The following is a 23,708-nucleotide window of genomic DNA, read 5'->3' on the forward strand; positions in this document are numbered from 1 at the left end:
CAGCCTGTGGAGCTCCCACGGGCTTCATGGGCAGTTTGGGGTTCTAAACACTGATCTCATGAATATTTGGAAGTTACTTTTTAAATGGGACAGATACTGAACTTTATGACAGAAAACCTGAAAAGTCTTCAGCTATGATTGCACCTCAAACACACTGTTTCACAAATTACCTGCAGTGACTTTTGGGCAGTGAATAAACCTCCTGAGAATGATAAATGTGTGATTTTACACAGTCCCAGGCTGCTCTGGTGTTTCCAACTAAAACGTTTTGGAGCCAGTGTTTGTGTTCTTAGTTCTCAGAGGGAGAGAGGGGCTGATGGACTGAGTGCAATTCTGTTCATTTCTGGCTGTGCTGGGGTATGTGGATGTCTCTCAGGGACAGAGCCAGCTGCTTTCTGGTTCAGCTTTAAAAGGATGGCAGGAGTCCTCAGCACAGAACCAGCACGTCTCCCCCGAGGCATTTGGCTGTCTCTGAGGTGGCATTGCTGAGTTGGACTCGCTCTCTTTTTTGCAGCTGCTGCCACCTTTTATACCTGGGCACAGAGCATACTTTCAGCTTGTCGGTGTTTCGGCAGGAGCTGCAATTCTGACAGAGAGCACAAAGAACACAGAGAACAGATCTGTGCCCTGGAGGTTGCTGTGCCACTGAAAATCCCCACAGGCAGACCCAGCTTCCCTGCTCCACAAGGGAAGGTCCAGGGGTTGTGGTGTCGTGAATGGTTTTATCCATTCCCTTTGTGTAGTTATAGGAAAAAATGTCCTTCTCTGAGGAGTCTCCATTGAGCAGTGGAGTTCCTTCCCCGGGTTTGTGTGCAGGTAACCGCGGATGGGATTTCAGGGCAGTTTTGGAGGGAGCACAGCTCAGCTCCTCCTGTCAGGAGAGGGCGGCTGGCGCCTGCAGCAGGGCTGGGAACTGCCGATGGATGAACCAGCAATGGAAACGAAGTATGGAAACCAAAATCTGATGTGCAGAGGTTTGATGGAGAGCAGGCACAGCTGTGAGCCAGCAGAGCTCTGCTCCTTCCCTGGGATTCGCAGGAGAGTGCTTGGACTGGGTCAAGCTGGAAGCCAGAGCTGGTGGTGCTGGGGCAGAGCGGGGTCTGGGCATGGTGAGCTCCGAGTTCTGCTCTCTGTTACACAGAGAGCATTTCATGCATCTGAAACCATGAATCCCACCTAAGATATTTACAACAGCCACGTCTGAGTGGGTGGGTGGTGGGAAGGGGCTGGAAGGAGCTCATGAGCAGGAGGTAGCTGACAGGCGACCAGAGGAAAACAAGCAATGAGAAGGGAGATTCAGTGCCCTCACTGCAGAGCCTGGGTGGCTGCAGTGATGGCAAAGCCCCTTCCATTGGCTCTATGCCCTCCAAACCACCTTTTAGGCTTCTGTGTTAAAATTCCTGGGCTAAAACCAATGAGAAAAGCAAGCAAGCGACCACCGTAATGAAAAATCTGAGTGACCCCCTCCCCTCAAAGGCAGCGTGAACCATCAGCAGCCAGGAGCTGACCGATTCTGATTTATGGTTTCTTTACCCTGAGGCAGGCAGGTAATGAGCCAGTGTTTGATCTCCGTGGGCTTTCCTGCAGCCTGAGGAGATCAAAGCCAGCGCAACTCCCGATGCCTGCACCCTTTCCTGCCGCGCCGCTCCGGCGGGGTGCCCGGGCAGCGGCCGGGGCAAGGCCGGTGCTGCGGGCCGGCAGAGCCCGGCGCGTCTCCCCGTGCCCGGCAGCCCGGGCCGGGCTCCTCAGGGTGCCCGCGGCTCTCCGCGAGCCCCGGGCTCGCTGCCCGAGGCGGGAGCAGCGGGGAGCACCGGGCCGGGCGCTCCGGGAGCGAGGGAGAGGAGCAGGAGCGGGGAGGAAGGCCGGCGCGGGTTACCCGGTCAGTTTGCGGAGATGCTGCTGTAGCTCTTCTTGATGGGGAAGGTCAGCTGCCCCGAGAGGTCCAGCGACAGCGCCTTGGGGTGCAGCGCCCGGCGCGGGTGCAGGGGGCTGGAGCCCAGGCGCGGCGAGCAGAGCAGCAGCAGCTCGGGGCCCAGGCGCGGCTCGGGCAGGAGCCCCTCGGGCCCGGGCTCTGTCCTGCTGCGGGGCAGCCTCGGCGAGGGCTGCAGGCTGTGCCGCTTGGGCGGCGGCGGGCTGTGGTTCTGGAACCGCACCGTCTTCACTTGCTGCAGCGAGAAGGGGCCAGAGTCAGATGGGAGCCGCAGACCCTGCCCGCCCTCCCCTGCGCCCTGCAGAACCGGGGAGATGCGCCGGGGACGCAGCATGCCCGCAGGGAGGCCCAGGGTGGTGTGCGCTTGTGGCAGGTGGCAGAGAGCCCCAGGGAGCGGCACAGCAGCGCTGGCAGCTCCCGGAGACCAAGGAGAGCTGCTCTGGGAGCGGGAGGCAGCACAGCACCTGCCCTCGCAGAGCCGTGGGCTCTCAGCTGATGCTGAGCTGCCTGCGAGCTCTGAGCTTGGCTGGGCTTTTGGGGGCGTGTGGAACGATTTGGGCACCTCTTTGGGCAGTGTGGGAAAGGGAAGCTGTCACAAGGGCAATTTTCAGAATAGGTTTACCTTTATGAAATTTCTCTCCGGCTGCCAGAAGGGAAAGAACTACCCATTCCAAATGGCTCGGCCCAAGTGACATGAAGGAGATAGAGGAGTTCTGGAAAGCTTTGCCTGACACTAGTTCGGTGGCATTTGCTCCCAAACTCACAGATTCTTGTCCAATTTATGACCTCGGAAAAGTCTCGAGATTTGCTTGTGACTGAGCTCTGCGGCAGGGACAGAGCCCCTGCAGCACCCCGCCTTTCTCCAGGGCTTAATTTGAACTGCTGCATCAGCAGCACCAACACCCGATTTCCTAAGGCACGTGTCAATCCCAGCGATTTGTATTGGAAGAAACGGGTGAGGATGGAGCAAAGCCCTCGAGGGATTTGGCCCTGCTTAGTTGTGGCTGACACTGCTGGTTCCACTGGGATGCTCTGGGGCACGGGCGGTTCTGGCCGTACCTTTTCGGCGCCGTTGCGGGAGGTTTCTGGTTTCACCAGGATGGACGGCGGGGCTGATGCAGGCGGCTTTGGAGCCGCCTCGCTCTTCACCGAGGGGTCTTTGGCGTCCAGGATCACCGAGCTGCACACGGAGGGGCTTCGGCTCTCCCCTCCCCTGACCAGCAGCGCCGGCGAAGCCTCGTAGGAGGAGTTTGGCCTCGCTGTCTCGTCCACGCCAGCTCCGGGAGGGATGCTGTGCGGAGGGGAGCTGACGTGCGGGTAAAGCTGGAAGTGCTGAGGTCGCCCCGCAGCCGTGGGACGCCTGAGGGAGCCGGTGATCTGCACGGGGGTCCCTGTCTGTCCTGGCCTCTGCAGGGATCCGTCTGGGGAGCAAGGACCACGGAAAGGCATTTAGTCAGGCATCCAAAACGTGCAGAGTGAGCAGTGCTTACAGCCCTGCTCGCAGCATGCTGTGGGGCTGCAGCTCCCAGGGACCACCCCGTGCCCAGCCCTGTGCACCGGCACCGATTTCGGGAGTAAAAGCGCTGACAGTGGCCCCTGCCAGGGCACTGCTGCCTCCAGGATGGCGCCCCAAATACTCTTGGAAGTGTATCACAAAACAGTGTGTATGGGATGAAGATAAACCTTGCAGCCTCCTTGTAAAGAATACAACCACCGAGCTCTACACAAAGCTTTACAAGGAATTTTTCCACGCTGAGTCAACCCCCCTGGAATTCCCAAAGCAGCCAGAGTCGGGGCCAGGCAGGGCTGAGGGACCGTGAGGAGCAGCAGCCGGTGTTCTCTGGGGGAGTGGGTCCCCCCGTCCCTCCCGGAGCCCCCAGACTTACTCCTCCTGCTGCTGCCGCGGCCGCGCCGCAGCGGGGCCGGTGCCAGCGCGCCCCGGCCGGGGCAGGGGACGGGCACGGGCAGCAGCAGCGGCCGCAGCGCCCGGCTCTGCCTCGGGCCGGCCTCGGACAGGCTCCCCTGGGAGGACAGCGACGAGGTGGACAGCGTCCACGAGGTGTACAGGGAAGGCATCTTCGGCTCGGAGGGACTAGATTTCCTGTTGGAAAAGAAGGGCGAGGGCTGCTGGGCGCCATCCCACCTGGCGAGGGACCCCTGGCCCCTGCCAGTTCTGGGGGGACCCTTGTCAGGAGTGGGGGGACGCCTTGCCATGGGTTCTCTGAGCAAACAAGAAGACCCCAAGCTCTCCGTGTTGCCCCCTCCCCACGTTTCTGCCTCACGTAGGAAAGCGCAGACCTGAAGAGGGGAGTGACGTAGTTGCTGGGGAAGAGGCCGACCCTGCCGGTGACGAGGGACATGCCCCGCAGCCACCCGTCCTGGTCCTTGCCGAAGACACGGACCCCTTCTCCCTTCTGCAGCTCCAGCTCGTCCGGTCCGTGAGCCGCGTAGGAGTGGAGAGCCACGCACCTGCGGAGAGAGGCCGTGCGGGAGGCAGAGCTGCCGGGCGGGGGGCTGGAGCCTCCCGGAGCTCCGGGGTCCAACCGAGCAGCGGAGGATGCTGCTGGCGGTGCCCGGAGCCTCTCCAGCCGGAGCAGCACCGAGCGCTCGGCGCCGCCGCAGCGAGGAAACGCCCCGCTACCTCGGGCCGAAGGGAATGAACAAGAGCCGGCAGGAATGGAGAACAAAGCGGCTCAGCAGGATGGTTTCTGTCCCAGAAGTGCCAGCCCAGGGTGACAAACGCTGGGGAGGAGGAAGCTGCTGCTCTGCACCTCCAGTGCTCCATCAGAAACACAGATGAGGGCCTGACAAGTACCTGTCCTAAGGCAAAGCTCTTGAAAGAGCGCAGTTATGGTGCCGTGTTCAAGATAGCATCAGGCAGTTCTGCCTCTGAAACCAGAGGCCTTGGATCTGCTTGCCTGCAGCGTGACCAGGAGGCTTTGGAGGGCCAGGGAAGAGCACCACTCTTGCCGTGCCTTCCTCCCTCCCTGCCTGCCTCCTTCTCCTTGCCTGGAACACAAGCACCGGAGTCACAGCCTCTGGAGCCATGGAGAATGGACAGAGCAGGAGGTAGGAGGAGGTACATGGCTCCACTGCAGGGTAGTGAGGAAATCAGACCAGAAATTAGTCTGAAATTCTCCCTAGACCTCGCTTTTGTGATTCTAGGAATGGGACCAAGGGCTGAAGCTTTGTTCTTCTCTCTGACCCATGCATGAGCACACAGCAATACATCAGCAAAAGAAAATGGCGCATTAAAAAAAAAAAAAAATCCCTATCTGTTCTTTAAAGAACTTGAATTTGTCTCCAGTGTAATACATTTAATTGCACTGTTGTTTTTTTCAAGGGGAAAGTGATCTGCTCCAAGAATCAATGAGTTACAGCCCATCACTCCAAGTATCAGGTGTTATTTACAAAACAAACAACACACAGGCTGTCTGGATAGTCAGGACTACCCCAGAACTCTTAGAAGTTTCTCTCTCCCTGTTGTTCAGCACAAGCATCTGCAGGTTTGACCTGCTGGGCCAGTGTGTGTGAGGGGCTGCTCCCTGGGGCTCCGGCACAGCCCAGGTGAGCTCTGGGCTCCTGCACAGCCCAGGTGAGCTCGGGGCTCTGCAGCAGCTCAGGCTGCTCAGGAGTCACCTCGAGGGGAGGCTCTGCAGCTGCTGGTCTGACACTGCATCTGTGCAAACCAGGCAGCTGGTGCAGTGCTCTCTCACCTTCCTTCTGCAAATTATTTTAAGGTCTTGGGGGTTCTCTTGTCTTTTGGATTATTTGTGTGCTGGAGTCTCAGTTGACTGATGATGGTGTGTGTGGGTCCCAACACAGCACCGAGCTGTGGGTGCTGCTCCTGGGCACCAGCATTCCCACAGCCTGGCCCTGCACCAGGAGTGCCGTGTAAACAGCGTGTTGTGATGCTGTTGTTATTTTAGATGCTTTATTAAAGTGCCAGGGTGGTGAATCTTGCCTTGATGTAATCATCATAGAGTGTTATCTGCAAATTTTTACTCTGTGAAAGTTTTCAGGGATTGGATTGTTCAAAACACCAGTGGCCATGAAGGTTTCAGGATAAATAACTAGAGGCACTTAAGGAGTAATTTGTTTCTTTACACTTAAAAAAAAATTAACGTACTGTTGAGGAACAGGCAGAACTGTTTCTCCATAGAAATGTGAATCAGGGAGATGCACTCAGCTGTGGTATCAGGTCTCTGCCACCCCTGCCCTAGACCAGCCAGGTACATTCCTACATGGGTCTGCACGTGGATCCAAGCTGTGCTCTGCTCTGTCTGCACCTCCTGCCTGGCAGGAGCAAGCTCATGGTGAGGCCACAGCAAATTGCCCCGTGCCCAAAGCACCTCAGTTTCCTTACGTACAGGTAAGCTGGCCCATGGTGCTGCAGGTGGGGCAGGGTGACGATGGCTGCCGGGGGCCCCAGTGGTCCTGGTGTGGAGTAGTAAGAGGTGCTGACCTGTGGGAGAAAGGAAAAAAATGAAGTATTAATCTGGCTATCAGCTTCTTTCAGCCACTGGAGGAGCAGCTAACATTTGATTGGCTTCATCCACCCTTCAAAAAACCACCAGAGACATTTCAGGAAATAGAAGAGTCAGAAACATTTGACTTAGAAAAAGACCAGGCAGCAAGAGGAAGACTCAGAATCACAGAATCATTTAGGCTGGAAAAGACCTCCAGGATCATCGGGACCCTGTGACCGATCCCCACCTGGTCCTTTCCCCACTGGCATTCTGCACCTGCAGAGCGCTGCCAGCCACCACAGCGTCCCCTCACAGGGGCTCCAGGGAGGAGCTGCAGCCATTTCTGCTGCTGAGCTAACTGCCTTGAGCTGTGCCAGGGGTCTGCCGGGGCCACAGGGCGACTCCTTGTCCCTGCTGTACCTGAGGCCATGCTGGGCTGCTCCCACTCCCTGTCCCTCCTCATGTCCCCGCTGGGCTGGGGATGCTGTCCCCCGAGGGGTCTCTGAGGTGGGGCGTGAGCTCTTGGGTGTCCTGTGCTGGGGTCTGCTGAGCTTCCAGCCACGACCCCCGGCCCAGGCCTGCCTGGGGGTGTTCCTGCTCTCCTTCCGAGTTTGTTTTGCGTCCCTTGTGCCTGCTGGGCTCTGCAGGGTCCCAGCTAGCAGACCTGTGGGTGTGTGCCACCTGGGCCCACTCTGACCTGTCCCTCTGGCTTCTGCCTTTGGCCCTCTGGCTCGCAGCGCTGCTGGCAGCCCAGCAGCCCTGGGCTGGGCGATGGAGCGCGCCGTGCTGCGCTGGCTGTGTGCAGGGAGGGTGGCAGCAGGGGAGGGCTGGGCCGTGGCAGCAGGCAGCCCGGCATCCTCGGGCCGCTCTTCTGCCGGGCTGTCCCTTCTGCCGAGGTGTCCCTTCTCCCGAGCTGTCCCTTCTGCCGAGGTGTCCCTTCTCCCGAGCTGTCCCTTCTCCCGAGCTGTCCCTTCTGCCGAGCTGTCCCTTCTCCCGAGCTGTCTCTCCTGTCCCTCCAGCCGGGCTGTCCCTCCTGCAGCACAGAGCATCCCCGGGGTGAGCAGCCGCCAGCAGCGGCTCCTGCCCGTCCGGAGCCGCGCTGCCGTGCCGTGCCGTGCCGTGCCGTGCCGTGCCGTGCCCTGCCGTGCCCTGCCGTGCCCGGAGCCGTGCTGGCAGCAGCGTGGCTCCACGGGACGGAGGTGCCAGCAGCGTCCCGGGGCGCTCAGGGCAGCGGAACGTCGCCGCGCTTGGACGGGGCTGGCAGCGGCGCTCTCCAGCCGCGACCACAGGACCTTCCGTGATGCAAGCTGGGGCTTTAATCTCACCCTCATTTCAAATCTAATTTCTAGTGGTCATGTCTGTAATGCGGTGCTGGAGCACTGGCTTGGCAAGGACCTAAGGAAAAAGAAAAGTGACTCACCCGCTCTGGTGCTCTCCAGTAAATTAAATTAATTAAAACACCCCAGCAATTCCAGCTTCTGCCTCAGACCTGGAGTAGCAGGTCAGCTTCAAACCTTCTCTACATTCTCGTTTTCTAGTCCAGGCAGGATTGGACCAGGTGTTCATAAAGTTGACTGGAAATTATAATTCTGTTTTATTAATTACCATAATCAAAATGCTTGAAATTTGGCTATTTGGAGTTTCTTTTTTCTGCATTGGAACAAAATGACAGCCTTTTGCTGGTTTTCCTGATGGAACTGTGTTGGAATGTCTCCTTCTGGGGGGAAAGCTCCATTTTTTCATCTCTGTGTTCCCCTGTGCTGGGAGCAGCCATCATTTACAGCACCCTCAAAGCTGCCTTTGCATTTGCAACATGCAGAGGGGAAAAAACATTGCAAGAAATATTTTCGAGTCACGTATCACTGATTTCAGCATTCACTTCTGCTGATCTTTTTGTAAGTACAAAGGGTTTAATTCCCCGCCTCTCCTGCAATCCCTCTCTTGCCCCATCTCCCTTCCTGGTGTCACCAATGTGCCCTGGCACTGCTGACACAGGCCAGTCCCAGCCGGGAGTGTTCTCGTGGGGACGAGGGAAGCCCTGCCCATCCCACCACGGGCTCTGGACACCGGGCCCTGCGGGGTCCCATCGTTTATGGCACAGGAAAGGCAGGTGTGCTGGGGCAGCTGGGGGCACCGGCTCCCCTCGGCGAGCTGCAGGGCACAGCAGAGCCCGGGTCAGACCCGGCCAGGGCAGGGAGTCAGCCTGGCTGTGCTGGGAAGGGATTCCAGCGGAGAGGGAGGGCGTGGGTGCCCCGCTGCCCTCGCCCCACAGCCGCTTGCACAAGAGGCACATGCACAGACACGGCTGCAGCCCTGCAGGCTGGTTCTGGCTCCGGCTGAGCCCGGCTTGGCAGCCGAGGGGAAGCGGAGCCGCAGGAGGAGGCTGGGCAGCGCCGGGAATTCCCTTTTATGGGCCGAGGTGAGTCCAACCTGGAGCTCCTGGTGTTGGCAATGCCACGCAGGCAGGTCCAGGAGCTCCGGGTGCTGGCAATGCCAGGCAGGCAGGTCCCGTGCCGCAGCCCTGGCACAACCCTGGTGCCCCGGCTCGTCCTGGCTGTCCTGCCTACAGCCCCTGCTCCTCGGCCTCCCAGCCACCCTGGCAGCGCCCACCGGCCTTGTGAAGGGATCTCAGTGCTGCAGCTCAGGCATTGCAGCCCAAACCCAGAGATGGAGAAGGAAAGCTGCATCCTGTGCAGCCCCAGAGATGGCACGGGCTGCCCTGCAAGCCTCTGGGAGCAGCACTGCTGATTGGAAACGGGAGATTTCCAACCCTTCTGGGGCCAAACAGGTCCCTTTCTCGTTTCTGCTCTTGGCAGTAGTTCACACTGAGACTTTTGGGTAAGATCCCTTTGGGGGTGTGAGACAGGATAAGGTTTCAGTTGAATTATGGAACTCGTGTAGGGTTTTGCCTCCTCTCTGTAACCCGGGATATCACATCCCAGCTCTCTGCAGGCCGTGCCCAGGACAAAGTGCCTGCCAGGAGTTACTGCCTGGACATGTGCTGCCAGGGGCTGGGCGACTGCTCTAGAAAAGCTTGGAGCAGCCTTCACTATGCAAGATGTCATATAAATGTAAAAGGCCCCTTTTTCTCCCATATCTGTGAAGATTCCGTGCTCAGACCTTCAGTCAGAGTGGGAAGAAGGAGTGAGAGGACTCTGCCTGGAGTGGATGAATTCTGAAGGGTCAGCCTAGGTCCCTCTCAGCCCCGGGCTCAGGTGGCCCGGGACGAGCCCGGGCTTGGGCTGGGCTGCCTTACCTGGAGCGGGGTCCCGCAGGGCAGCTCGGCCTTCTCGCCGCTCGGGGTGGCCACGGTGGGGTTGCTGGAGCTGATGAGCACCGGGGCGCTGATGTGCAGCGCCGGGCGCTCGGCGGGCGCGTGCACCATGCGGTTCAGCGTGTTGAGGGCCGTGGTGAGGGAGAACTGCCGCAGGCTCCTCCGCCTGTGCTCGGGCACCCTGCGGAAAGCCGCCGGCTCCGCGGCCTGGCCCTTGGGCGGCGGGGACCGGTGGCCCTTGCCGGCCTGCAGGAGCTGCTGAGCGGGGCTGCTGGGCTGCAAGAGACAGCAGGAGAGCGCTGGGCTGGGGAGGCACAGCCCGCGGGCCTCGGCCGCCTGCTCCCTGCCCCTGCCCGCCCGGCTCGGGAGGCTCAGGGTCACGGTTAGCTGCGAAACCCTGGGGCTCTGCCATTCCTCCCATCTGCTGTCACGGACCAGCTCCGGGTGCACAATTCCCCATTCAAAGCTGACAGCAAAGTTAAAACTGCAAAATTCCCCATTCAAAGCTGACAGCAAAACTAAAACTGCAAAATTCCCCATTCAAAGCTGACAGCAAAGTTAAAACTGCACAATTGCCCATTCAAAGCTGACAGCAAAGTTAAAACTGGTTTTAAAGCTTGTGCTAAGACCTGAGGATGAGTGCTCCCCTGACACACAGCTCATCCAGAGCTCTGGCTGGCAGGGTGCCGGGAGGGCTGTACTCAGTAACTCTAACTCTGAATTGGAAGGGATGTTTGGACTGGTCGGCCTTTCCCCATCTGTGCTGGCACCCGTGGGTGCATCCTGCAGCTGAGGGTCTGGCACGGGCTCAGAGAGGCCCTCGCTGAGGGTGGCATTCCCAGCAGGATTGCACCCACCAGTTGCACCTCTGTCAGCTCGAGCAGTCATGGCTCGGCGCTGCTCCCATTGACGAACTCCTAGCCTGGAAGGGCCGGGCTGCCGAGGGAGAGGCCGGCCCCGGGCTGCACTCGGGCACTGCTCCCTCAGTACTTCTCGGAACTGCTGATCAGGGTGTTGGTAGCACAGGGCATGTGGTGACAGCGTTTCTCACCACGATGGGTGCCAGAGGAATTAATCATGATTTACTGCTGACATTAATGGATTGCAAAACTTGAGATTCTCACCCACTCATGGGAGGCAATGTGCTTGATGCCTGGGATGGACAGGGAGACCACGGCAGGAGAGGTACAGGTGGCTCCCAGATGTCAGCATTTTACAGCAGGGGTGGTTTTCTCATTTCCCCTCTCCAAAATAAGGTTTAAAGCCCACAGTGTGTATGTAGGTACACGTGTGCCATGGCCATCCTGTAATTTCTGTATGTGAGCAAACTGAAAATGTTTTTCTTCCTATCTAAATCCCAGGAAACATGATAAAATGGGGCACAAACTGCGTGTCAGAGCCAGGAGAGTCTCAAGTCTCCCACAGTAGCCCTACCTTTGCCTTCTTTAGAATTAATTTATAATTCCTTGGTGGCTGTATGTGTCCCTTAACTAACTTCTGTGTCTCAATGCTAGACTTGAATAAATCATTACTGAAGCTAAAATGATTTCATTAAATGAAAAGATATTAAAAAAATATATTAGAGCTTCAAATAAGATGTTTTGCTTGTGTCCTCCTATAAAACAGCCACAAAGCAGAGCTTGCTGTAATTATAGGCATTACAAGTATTAATTTTATTTCTAGGAACTGGTGCCGGTGCCATATACACCCTACATCTCAAGCTAAACTGCACAACACAATTAATGTTTAGGCCTGTGCTGACAATATTCTGCCAGGGAGGGGTGGCTGGGAGGTCTTTGGAGCTGTGGCCTGGCTGCCCAGGGCCACCTGCATCCCTCTTGGGATCCTCTGTCACCTCTGTCCCTCTTGGGATGCTCTGTCACCCTGCGTGCCCTTGGGATGCTCTGTCACCCCCTCTGTCCCTCTGGGATGCTCTGTCACCCTCCATCCCTCTGGGATGCTCCATCGTGCCCTTGGGCCGGCAGAGGAGGGTAGCTGCTGGCAGCGGTGTCGGAGGGGCTGGGTGCCCCCGGCAGCGGGGAGGAGCTGCCAGGGGCCGGTCCCGGTCCCGGTGCCAGTCCCGGTGCCGCGGCCGTACCTTGGGGACGCTCGGGGTGTCCTTGCTCCCCGCCTTGGCCCGGCCCCGCGGCTCGGGGCTGTAGAGCGGGCGCGGCAGGGGCGGCTGCTTGATGACCTGCACGGAGCTGGCCGGGAAAACGCCGCTGGTGCCGTTGAGCTCGCCCAGGTACCAGTTCTCATCCAGCTGCCGCAGCAGCATGATGGTGTCCCCCTTGTTGAAGCGCAGCTCCCCGGGGTTGTGCCCGCGGTAGGTGTACAGGGCCCTGGCTCGTGGCACCTGCGGGGACAAGAAACAGCCCCTGCAGTTCGTCCGACACAGACAGAGTTCCCTAAAAGCATCCGTAATTAATGAGAAAAAAAGGCAGAGGTCTAAGGCTTAAGCATGCATTTATTAGGATTAACTACCCACATCCTTCCTTGATGGGTTCTACTAATGAAGACAAGCTCCCAAATACTTATGCTAAGTTTGTATCAAGATGAAAAGCAGGCTGGACTTGTTTAAGAATATTAAGAAACAGTTAAGGCCTTAAACTAGTCTTCCCATGGGATCTTATTTCCTGCTACAAGGGCTCCTCCAACACAATCTCTATTTTGATGGCCCAGGTATTTCTATTCCAGAAGGACCAGAGGTCACGACCATCATCCAGCTGAGCTGGTGGCTGTCACCAGAGCAGGGTGAGTGCAGGTTCTGCTCCCGTGGCTCCATCCCTGCTGTAACACGTGTGGCTGTGGATTTAATCCTGCCTTTTCCTGGGTTCTGGGAAGAGCTGGATTCCTGCTATTGCCCTTGCAGTGTACTGTGGCGCAGAGGAGCCACGGCAAGCCCAGGGGAGACGCAGGGACATTGTGGCTGTCACACGGATGGAAGGACCAGGCTCCCCTGGGACAGTTGTGCTGGGCTGCTGAGCCCTGCCTGTCCCTGAGCCCTGCCTGTCCCTGCCCGCCCACAGCCAGGGCTCCCTGCAGCCCTGCACTTCAGGGAATACCCCAAAACCGAGCTCCGTCCTGGCCCCTTTGCTGGGCCACAGCTGCCTGAGCTCCACGCTGGCAAACCAGGGGGCTGGACTGTCCCTGGCCCTTGAGCCCTGGCCAGCCTGAAGCTGAAGTGGCAGTGCCCGGGGACAAGAGGCTGCCCCGCTGCTTCCTCACCTCTCTGCAGGTCTGGATTGTCCCTCTCCTCTCTTTAGAGGCTGCCCGGTGCTGTGGTGTGGCGAGGACAGTACCCTGCAGGTCCTCCAAGCCACCATCACCCCCTCCCTCTCATCTCCCAGGAGACTTCTGTAGAGTGGCACATTCCACATTTCCTGCCTTTCTGAGCATTTCCCAAATCCACCCCTGTCTGCGAGCAGGGCTCAGGCGGGACTCCTGCAGGGCTCCCTCTCTCTCAGCCACTCTTCAGAGGACAGCAAGGTAGAAGCAAGAATCTCAATATTAGTTTCCAGAAATGTGGAAAAGATCAAATTTCCCATGGAAATAGTTATGTTTTGGAAAGAAGGCATCTTCCAGCATCCCCAAACCCTGATGTCTGGTAGGGAATAGGAACCAAGAAGAGAAAAATTTTACTTCAAAGTCTTTGAAATGGGAGGCAATTAGTTTAATGTTTAGTTCTAATTAAGTCATTCTCTCAATTTGTGCTCAGAGTAAACTTGTGTGCTTGGCTCAGCGACATCGACGGCACATTGCTGGGAGAAAGGAAATGGGGAAGGGGGCTTGGGCCGGCGCTGCTCCCCATCAGAACACCAGGGAGCACACCTGTGGGGCCGTGGAGACTCCCTGCAAACACACACCTGGGCAGGTGAGCCTTGCCATGAGCAGAACAGATGGGGGTCAGCAGCTCTGGCATGGGAGCACAGAGCTGGGGCTGCCTCAGGAGCAGCCAGAAAACAAATGGAACCTTCACAAAGGGCGAGAACAGGGCTTGGGAAGGAGGAGCAGAACGTCTGGGATGTGAGGGAACAGCAGGATGCAGCAAAACATTAAAGGCAGCATGAACAAGTTATGGAAATATATTAAAAAGAAGAGAAACTCTGAAATGAAATGCATACCTGGTGCTAACTAGGAACAGGGAGCAAGCAACAGAGTGCTGGGAGTCTGGAATATTCTTTCTTCAGCAGGCAAAGGGATGAGACAGCAGGGCAGACTGGGATAAATACCCAAAACCCAGGTGGGCAGGTGAGTTTGTGGTGTTAGTTCTGGCTGAACACATCCCTCCGCTTGCATGCCCGGATGGTTGGATGAATGGGCTCTTTCTTCCTCTAACCACACTCACAACCTTCAGCTCTTCCCCTCCTCTTTAACGCTTTCCTCACACTTTTCTGCCCTTTCAAATCTCCCAACCCAACTCAGCTTTTTCCTAAGTCCATAGCTTTTGATATTTTCAATTTTTTAAAATAAATTCTGTTTGGCTGCTCAGATACTGAGCCAAAAATATCCCATCAGTTTCCCAACTTTATTTAGATCACAAACTAAGCCTTTATGTACCCACAGGGAGCAACTAACATGCCCTGTCACAAAATAAAGCTGCAAGTTGGAGATTTCAGCAGGACAGGCAGAGTCCCTGTTTTGTGGGGTGTTCGTGGGGTGTAGGAAAGGACAGCTGGCCCCAGTGACAGTGATGGGTACGGGGTTGGGGTGACGGGCACAGGGCTGGAGTGATGGGCACGGGGTTGGGGTGATGGGCACGGGGCTGGAGTGATGGGCAGTGCTCACCAGGGACCAGCGTCCTCCTGCTGCAGCTCAGAGCTGATCTGAGCCTGCTTCAGCTCGGGCTGCTTTCTGCCCACTCCCGCCTGTCCCAGATCCTCTGCAAGGGATCTGTTTAGCTTTATTTAAAGTAGGTTAATTGCAAAGGCAGAAACCGGGGTGCTAATTAAGTTGAGATAAAGACGAGGAGTGCCTGGGGGTGGCTGAGGGCAGAGGGAGAGGCTCTCCCAGGCCAGGGGTGGCCCTGGCAGGGGGAGGAGGACCTGCTCTCTTTGGTGGAGTCTTCCCCGTTAGCATGTCCAGCTGCTTCAGCCAGTGCAAAGCAGCATTTCATTTCAGCAGGGCAGCATTGTGCATTGCACACAGGGTCTGGTCCCTCGTGCCCGCTTGGCATCCGTGTGAGCAGAGAGAAACTGGGAGCAGCTCTGTGCAAAGCTCAGCTGAAGGCTGCTGAAAGTTTGGGACAGTTTGGCTGCTCAGCAGCAGAGAGAGTGAAACTACAGCAGAGAGACCCATTTTGGGGGTGCCTGTTACTTTTTTCAATGCTGCCTCATTTTCCTGATTTTGCCCCCTGTTTTCTCCTCCATCATGCCTGAGTGAGACCCAGCAGCTCTCAGAGCTCTCAGAGTGGCTGAGCCCTGGGTGCCCCTTGCCTTAGGTGCCTGGAGAGAGTGTGGGGAGCCCTGGAGAGAAGGCAGCAGCTAGCACCAGGTTAACACCAGGTAACACCAGGTTAACACCAGGTTAACACCAGGTAACACCAGGTAACATCAGGTTAACACCAGCTAACAGCAGGTTACCAGGAGCAGAACCCCCTTGCATCAGCCCCATCTCTGGGGGAGATGCTTTTCTCTCCTTGGCCACTCTTCCAGCAGGGATGGTCATGGCAGATGCACTTCACCTCTTTGTCCCCATTCTCAGTGGATTTGAGGCCAATAAGGGAGAAAAGATTTTATTTTTTCACTATTTTTGGCATTTGGCATCAGTTGTGCTGGGCAGCCATCCAATGCCTTTGAGTCTCCCTCTGCACAAAACAAAGATTAAAAATACATTTACGTGTGTGAGGAAGCAGTGTGGGGCATCTCTCCCTAGCAGAGAAATGCTCTCTGTGATCATTTAAAAGAGCAGGCTATAACTCCTCACGACTGGCAGCAGGGGACTCATGAAGCACCCCGGAGCATGGGAATCCCAAAAAGAGAAGGGAAAGCAGCGGGTGGCACTGGCTGGGGTGGGGATGGCTGGCAACAGAGCCAGGAGCACAGGCAAGAGGAGAGGCTGCTGGTGGCAGCTGGGAATGCCCCCCTGTCCCAGGCCCCGGAGGAGAAGGGTGCCAGCAGCAGCTGGCAGCGTGGGGCCAGGAGCAGGGCTGGGCTGGAGCCACTGCCCCTGTCCCCTGGCACGCAGGGCTCGGTGCCACCGCTGAGGACACGGCTGGGACCCCCGAGCCCCTGCTCTGAGCTCACCAGCCCCGCCGGGGGTGCCCGGATGGACGGGCACCAGGGATGCCAGGGACAGCTCCTTGCTCTGGCTCTCCAGGGCTGCTTCCTCCCGGGTCACTGCCTGACGTGGGAGCTGCCCCCGGCTGGGCAGGGGTCCTGCCGACCCCAGCAGGGGATGCTGGGTCAGGAATGGCCTCAGACGGGCCTGCACTGGTGTTTTCCCAGCGGGGACTGTCCTGACCCATGCAGGGAATGCCCTGGAGCAGCTTCCCCTGCGCCTGTCCTGCTGAATGGCTGCAGTAAATCCCAGGGACTGATCCCAGCCTGGGACCAGCCTGGGAGCTGCCCCACAGGGAGGATGTGGGGCACTGGGCAGTGTGGATGTGTCTCCCTGGGCAGTGTGGATGTGTCTCCTGGGGCTCTGGGCAGTGTGGATGTCTCCCTGAGGCTCTGGGCAGTGTGGATGTGTCTCCCTGGGCAGTGTGGATGTCTCTCCCTGAGGCTCTGGGCAGTGTGGATGTCTCCCTGAGGCTCTGGGCAGTGTGGATGTGTCTCCCTGGGCAGTGTGGATGTCTCTCCCTGAGGCTCTGGGCAGTGTGGATGTCTCTCCCTGGGCAGTGTGGATGTGTCTCCCTGGGCAGTGTGGATGTCTCTCCCTGAGGCTCTGGGCAGTGTGGATGTCTCTCCCTGGGCAGTGTGGATGTGTCTCCCTGGGCAGTGTGGATGTGTCTCCCTGGGCAGTGTGGATGTCTCTCCTGGGGCTCTGGGCAGTGTGGATGTCTCCCTGAGGCTCTAGGCAGTGTGGATGTGTCTCCCTGGGCAGTGTGGATGTCTCCCCCTGGGGCAGCCAGTGACTCCAGGACAGAGCTGAGGGCACAGCCCATGCTCCTGAGAGCTGTGACTGACACTGAGCACGTGGAGCGGGGTGTTATCCACCACTGGCACCGAAGGACTGCACACACTGGCTTTTTGTAGGGATGATCAATAACATCTTCATCCCTTCTGATTCCTGAGAGCTGCCTCCAACATCCTGCCCCTACTGCCCATGTCTCCATGGCATGAATGAGCTCCATCACCTGCTTGTGTGCTCAGCTGGCACAGTTCAGGGCTCTGCAGGATCCAGGTGGATGAAAAGAGCTATTTGAATGCAAATTAATTGCCATTACAATTCTGTTTTTCTGCATTTCAGCAGAGGAGATAACTTCAGCCTTGTCACAGAGAACAAAACCTTCAAAAGTGAACTTGTCATTTCAATCTCTTCACATAATTATATTCTGAGGATTCAGACAGTTGGGTGGTTTCTGCATTATTTCTTCCCCGAGGAGGATTGTTCCTGTCTTCCAAGCACACGTAGACTGTGAGCACCAGGGAGAACAAAGCCAATCCCTCCTGCTCACGTCAGCCCTGGAGCCGCTCCACTCCCTCCTGGGCCAGCCCAAATGGGAGGTCAGCGCTGGCCATGGCTGAGGCTGGGGGCCACCTGCTCCTGAGCCAAGTGCCCATGGTGGAAGATGCTGGAAATGTGAATTGTATGGATTTAGCTGGCTTTGTGCTGTTGCACTGCACGGCTGCAGCTGCTGGGGCAGCGGCAGAGGCGCTGGGAGCACCCACCCCTTGTGCTCACCCACAGCCCTGGGGTGCCACGGCATCAAGGCTCGTGTCACTCCTGAATGTGGCCTGGCTTTGGAATGCACAGGTGACATGGAAAAGGGGGAAATGATTGAAGGAATCACAGAGCAGCTTCTCTGAAGGAGAGGATGAGAGACGCTGGGGCAGCACTGCTGGCAGCAGCCCCAGAGGAGCGCCTGGCCACGGGCTGGTGATGCCCCACGGCTGCCAGGGAGGGCACAGCTGGACCAGGCTTCACTTGGCCTGTGTGAGGCAGGGGGACGTTCAGAAGAGCAGCAGGAATGGCGAGGGCTGGAGCCTGCCGGGCTCTGGGTGCAGGGCACAGGAGAGCAGGACAGCTCTGCGGAGGGCAGGGAGGACGAGGCAGGGCACGCCGGGCACCGGGGCTGCAGAGGGGCACCAAACCCTCTGACAGCTCTTGGCTGGCTGCTGCTCTATCAGATGAGCCCGTGCTGCCGTCAGCAGGCCCGGGCAGTGGCTGTGTTGCGTGTCATGGCTTTGAGCTGCATGGAAAACAAACTGTGTCAGCCCTCGGCGTGCCCGGTCATGATGCTCTGCCTCAGCAGCACTGTTTCAGAAGAGGCTGTTTACTGTGCAGGGAGGAAACCTGCACCCTGCTCCATCCCGCTGCTCCTGAGCCCTCTCCCTGTGCCTCGGTGCCCTCGCTGTGCTGGCAAAGGAGCGCTGATGTGGCTCCTGCGCCGGCGCTGCCAGCCTGGGGCACACGGCCGCCTCTGCCAGCGGGCACCGGGACGGGCGCTGCAGCGGGGAGCTGGCAGCAGGGAGGGCTGCGCATCCCTCGGGAGCCCGTGCCTCAGCCTGGCACACTGCGGAGCTGCGGGGCACGCTGCCCCCTCCCCACTGCCCCCTCCGCAGGAAAACCACAACCTCAGGCCAGCGCCCGGCCCACGGGCCAGGGACAGCGGCCGGCGGGCAGCAGGACGGGAGGGGGGCACGACTCAGACCTCGGGGCTCTGGCTGAGCACGGCACTGCCAGGTGAGCTCGCAGAGGAGCCCTGCTGGGCTATTCCCGACTCGCCATCTGAGCCTGACTCATTGCCTTGGAAACAAATTAAAACACTTTTATGTGTTTGCAGCTCGGCACCTAATTTTGTAAAACCAGGGCAATTGGCTCCTGCTGTTGGCCATGGAGGTCTTTGGGTTTCCACAACCACAGGTACCACCCAGGACTGCCCTGTGCTGGCTCTGTTGCTCACACAGCTTTTGGGGTGTGTGTTGTCCATCAGCCTATGTTGACCTCACTCTCTTTGTAGTAGATAAAAGCGCTAAAACTGCACGCAGAGGGAGAAAACTCACAGTGCCCGGCACAAGGTGCCAGCAGCCCTGTGGGAGCAGCTCCTCGTTCTGCTGGGATGAGACAAACCCTGATAGGACATGCAGGAGGAGGAGACTTGGGACAAAGCCTTCCTCCAGAAAGGCTTAAGACCACAGAGAATTGTGCAGCCAAACGAAGCATCTCCAGCTGAGGGGCTCTGTGGCACACCCGCACCAAGCCCAGCAGCTGCAAGGATGCTCTTGTGGGAAAGGAGCTGGCACCACCACCTCAGGCAGAGCCCAGGCTGGCAGCACCCCGGGCCAGTGACACCCCCAGAGCACCCGGCCAGCCCGAGGGGATGGGATGGGATGGGATGGGATGGGATGGGATGGGATGGGATGGGATGGGATGGGGGCTGGCTCACTGAGGGGTCAGGAAACTTGCCTCTGCCAGGTGCAAGCATGGAGTTTGCTTTGAACAAGAGTTCAAGAAGCTCCAGCAATCCAAGTCCTGTCTATCAAAGGCAGAAAAGAGTTGGAGATGATTCTGGAGGAGAAGAAAATACCAAGACGCAGGCACTATCTATAGACGTCCGTGTGAAGGTGGGACGTTGGAGTGCAGAGTATTTTTATCCCAATAGAGGTGTTATCTGTCTATCTCCCATGAAATGCTGGAAGGGGGTGTTGAGCACTCAGTTCATGCAAAGAGAAAATAGCCCAAGTCACAGTTAAATCTGCGTGGTCCGTGTTTTCCTAAGGCAAGCTGTCACACTCAGAACTTTCTTCCTCTGGCTCACTGTCCCATGTCTGTTGCATGACCAAGTCCGGCACCCAAGCAGCTGTTGAGTGCCTGGATGGAATTTTTCCGTGTGCAGGGTGCAGCTGGGTCACCCTGCCCCCCTGGAGAGGTGTGGGAGGTTCGTGCACACCTCAGCACTCACGGTCTGCTTGCTCACCAGCTCACGCTGGGCTGCAGCCAGGTGAGGAGGAGCTTGGGCACAAGCTGCGACCACACCTGGCACATGCCAGGGGCGGCTCCTAAGAGTTCAAAGGCCCCAGCGTGTCTTATTTATGCATACACCTCCCAGCAAGTCCCTTTATTCTTACATTCCAGACAGTTTATTATGTGAGATTCTGCAAACCCCTCCGTGCAGCGCTCCCTGCGCTGGTGCTGAAGCTCTGGAGGCCTGGCCAAGGAGAGGCCGTGGGGCAGCTGTGGGGCATCCGTGGAGTAGCTGAGGGGCAGCTGTGGGGCAGCTGAGGAGCAGCCATGGGGCAGCCCTGGGACAGCCCTGGGGCAGCCCTGGGACAGCCCTGGGGCAGCTGTGGGACACCCGTGGGGCAGCTGAGGAGCAGCCGTAGGCTCGGGGCACAGCCAGGCCCCGCTCACGGCTCCACGTGCACAAACCCAGCACGTGCCCACACCACGTTAGCTCGTAGGAAGTGGATGCAAAAGGGATTTAAATGCCAGCAAATAAATCGCTTGGGATGGGCTGTAATTAGAAAATTCCCTGGTTTTTAACAACTGGCTCTGGGAAATTCCTGACCGCAGAGCCAGGGCTGTATTTGTGCTAATCCAGCCGCTCCGTGGGGGCCTGCTCGCTCCTCCTGCTCAGGAGAGGAGCTCTTGGCTCACTGGGTGACGAGGGATTGATTTTATTTTTTGCCTTCATGGATGCTCATGAGCATGAAGAGCAAAGAGCTGGCAAGGAAACATCTCTGCTGAGAGAGAAACTTTGATCCAACTTGCGATGTTCTCAGCTCCAGGGAGTAAAGGAAGTTTATTTCTAAAACTGCCTTGGTAAAAACGATGGCTGGCCCCCATCCTGGCTGGGCGGTGGCTCTGGCTGCAGAGCTGTGTGAGGCACGTCAGTGGTGTTTGCTTTGTAGCACAAAGTGCTGGATAGCACTGGGGTAATTAGCACCCCTTGCAGATCAGGCCAGTCTGTTTTTGGGGAGCCCTGACCTGCTGCTGCAGCAGCACATGCACTTCTGAGTACCCAGGGAGAGCTGTGGTGGGGTGAGCAGTGCTGCAGGGCAGCTGCTCTCGCTGTGGATCCTGACAAAAAGAATCTGCTCTGAGCTTCACAAGCATCTGGAGATCTCTGCTCACCCAGACTCCTTCAGGTGACCCTGGAATCAAACATCTGTGGGGTAGGGTGATGACAAGTCACCCTCATCACCGTCTCATCTTTGCAGTGCACGAGCGCTTTCAAACGTGTCCCTGCTGTGCTGGGTGACATGCTGCTGTCACCCAGCTGAGTGCCAGCTCAGGGGAGGCTCCAAATCCATTAACATCCCACTGGAGTACCAAAGTAATGTCTGGGCCTGAATGCAGGTATTTAAAACCACTAAAACCAAAATGTGACTAATACGGTGCATTCTTCACCTTGCAGCAGAGGATTCCAAAGTGTTTTATAATTAAGTAACTAATTAAGTCTCTAAGAGTATTTCAGTGTAATGTGTTTTATATCCCTTCCCAGAAAGGCACAGGAGCTCAGAGGGCTGTCCAAGTGCCAGGGAGTCAGCTACAGCTCCCTCAGTGCTCACTGGCTCTGCTGATTTCCAGGAGTTTGGTCTTAAGTTGGTCTTAAAAGCTTTTAGAGCTATGGATGGATGGATGGATGTTGCCATCATATACCAGCAGCAAGTTCCTGCCTGTCCTGAGAACCAGCTAAAGAAACATGAAATGAGTGAGAGAGAAGAAAGCCAGACAAGTGTATTTGTGCTCTTTTATCTAGGGCCAGGAGAGTCCAGTTGGAAAATCTACAACCCTCTCCTTGTCAGCTGGAATGCTGCTGGGGATGGCAGTGACTGGAAGCCGTCACTGTCGAGGGTTTGTCCCTTGCAGAACGGCCCCAGCATCTCCTCATGCTCCCCGGAGGGCTGGGGGCTCACTCAGAGAGGGGCCCTGGCAGCCCAAGCCCTGCCCACTCTGCCCCTGCCCCTGCCCCTGCCAGCAATCTGGGCTGGGCAGTGCCACCCACCCTGTGCCCGGCTGGGCTGTGCCAGGAAAGGGACGCGGTGCCTCGGGCTCAGGCCTGCACAGCGGGAGCAGCAGGGAGGGGAGCACCCGAGGCGTGCCTGGTTTTGGTGTGTGATCCATCCAGATCCCTCATCAGCACCACAGAGATTCCCTGGGATACACGTGCCAGCTCATACCCACAGGATACAGCAACACCTGCACGGCTCCAGCGGGCACAGTGCTGCGCCGTGCCCGCCTGGACCCCACAGCTGCCCTGGGCGACCTCTGGGCTCTAAACCCTTTCAGCCAAGCTTTTGAGTGCTAGTAAAAGGCTTTAGAGTCATTGTACACAGCAGCTCAGGTGAGAGAAGTGGAAATCCAGGAATACAATGTGGGAAAGATGAAGCCACAAGTCTCTACCCTAAATTCCAACTCAGCCAAGCTCTTTTAACAGGTCTGCTATCCTGTCCTCATTATTCAAGAAACGCTTCTGTATTGTTAAAGAAAATTATGGAAAGAACATAGAATTTTAAAATTAGCCTAGTAAATCATCCCTAGGTACAGTCATAAATGAGTCAAATTTAATATCTTTAACTAGTGAACTTCCAAGAACTTTGGACAGAACACCAGCAGCAGCATTTGGCACACCCCCACCCCCCCTTCTTTTCCAGTGCAGGGAAACTGAGGTGCAGCTATAGAGATACCTTCTCCACCACTAACAGTGACAGCTCTGCAGTTACTGACTTAATTGCTATCAGACAAAAGCAGTGTGTTGCCTGAAAGTCCAAGCACCTGAAATGCCCTCAAAAGCCAGGAAGCATCTGAAAACTGGGAGAAAAGACCTGCTGGGAAGTTTTTGTAAGAAGGGCAGGCTGGCTTTGCCTTAGCCTGGGAGCCAGTTTCTGCTGTGGTGAGCTTGAAACAGTCAAATATCACATCGGAACAGCAGCCAAATTTGCACACAAAACACTCAGTCTCACTTCCAACACTCAGCAGTGCTGCTAACAGAGAAGGTTCCTGGCTCTGGGCACACAGCACGAACCTTTCTATGCTCACGGGCAGAGGAAAGAACTGAGGACCTCCTTACCCCCTCCATGTGGATCCGAGGATTCGTTGCCAGCCGGTGCTGGTGCAGCTGCAGCCCCCTGGGGACCCTCCTGATGGAGGCGGGGGAGGACAGGACCCCCGACCTCTGGACCGAGCCAAACCTGGTGATGTTTTGTCCACACCTGACTCCATCCAGGAGGCGAATGAGGAGCAGGTTGGAGGGCAGCTGCTCGATGCTGCCCAGGACGAGGGTCCTGCACTCGGGGCACCGCAGCTCCTTCTGGGATTTCAGGATCCTCTGCAGACAGGGCTTGCAGAATGTGTGCTGGCACGGCAGCACCTTCGCTGTGGCGTCGAGCTTTTCAAAGCACACGGGACACTCCAACAGGTCAAGGAGGGCCAAGTCATCCATCTTCAGTGCAGAGCCCCTTGAGGAGCGGAGCTGGGGCCATCCACGCCCCACATCCACCGGAGCCGCCTGAGATGCAGCAGACCCCGGCTCGGGCAGCTCTCCTGCGCGGAGGGCGAGGAGGAGGAGGGAGCACGGAGCAGAGCTGCGGTGCTGCTGGAGCGCGTAACGCAGCCACCTACACCAGAGCCGCGCTCCCAGGCAATGTGCGAACTCACTCCGCAGCCCGCTCTGAAATGAGTCACTCCTGACTCAGCTGGAGCCAGGGGAGGCTCCGGGCTGTGGCCGGGGCCGAGCACCGAGCCGCGGGTCCAGCGGCCGGGCAGGGGGTCCGGAGCCGGGCCGGGGCAGCGGAGCGCAGGGCAGGAGCAATCCGGCAGCTCAGGAACAAGCCAGCAGCTCAGGAACAATCCAGCTGCTCAGGAACAGTGCAGCAGCTCAGGGGCAATCCAGCAGCTCAGGGGCAATCCGGCAGCTCAGGAACAATCC

The 23,708-nt window shown here is 57.5% G+C and overlaps 1 protein-coding gene across 1 annotated transcript; it reads right to left on the reverse strand.

Moving 5' to 3' along the window:
- Positions 1-1,880: 1,880 nt before the first annotated feature.
- Positions 1,881-23,434, reverse strand: SH3RF2 (SH3 domain containing ring finger 2). Its single transcript, XM_021543069.2, has 8 exons — positions 22,851-23,434; positions 11,772-12,029; positions 9,656-9,949; positions 6,301-6,395; positions 4,229-4,399; positions 3,817-4,031; positions 2,990-3,351; positions 1,881-2,165 (listed from the first exon to the last, which is right to left on the reverse strand). Exons 1-8 carry the CDS (start codon positions 23,220-23,222, stop codon positions 1,881-1,883), a joined length of 2,052 nt encoding a protein of 683 aa, XP_021398744.2. The 5' UTR covers positions 23,223-23,434.
- Between the last annotated feature and the right edge of the window lie 274 nt (positions 23,435-23,708).

The sequence above is a fragment of the Lonchura striata genome, chromosome 15 (genome assembly GCF_046129695.1).
Source record: "Lonchura striata isolate bLonStr1 chromosome 15, bLonStr1.mat, whole genome shotgun sequence".
Taxonomy (NCBI): domain Eukaryota; kingdom Metazoa; phylum Chordata; class Aves; order Passeriformes; family Estrildidae; genus Lonchura; species Lonchura striata.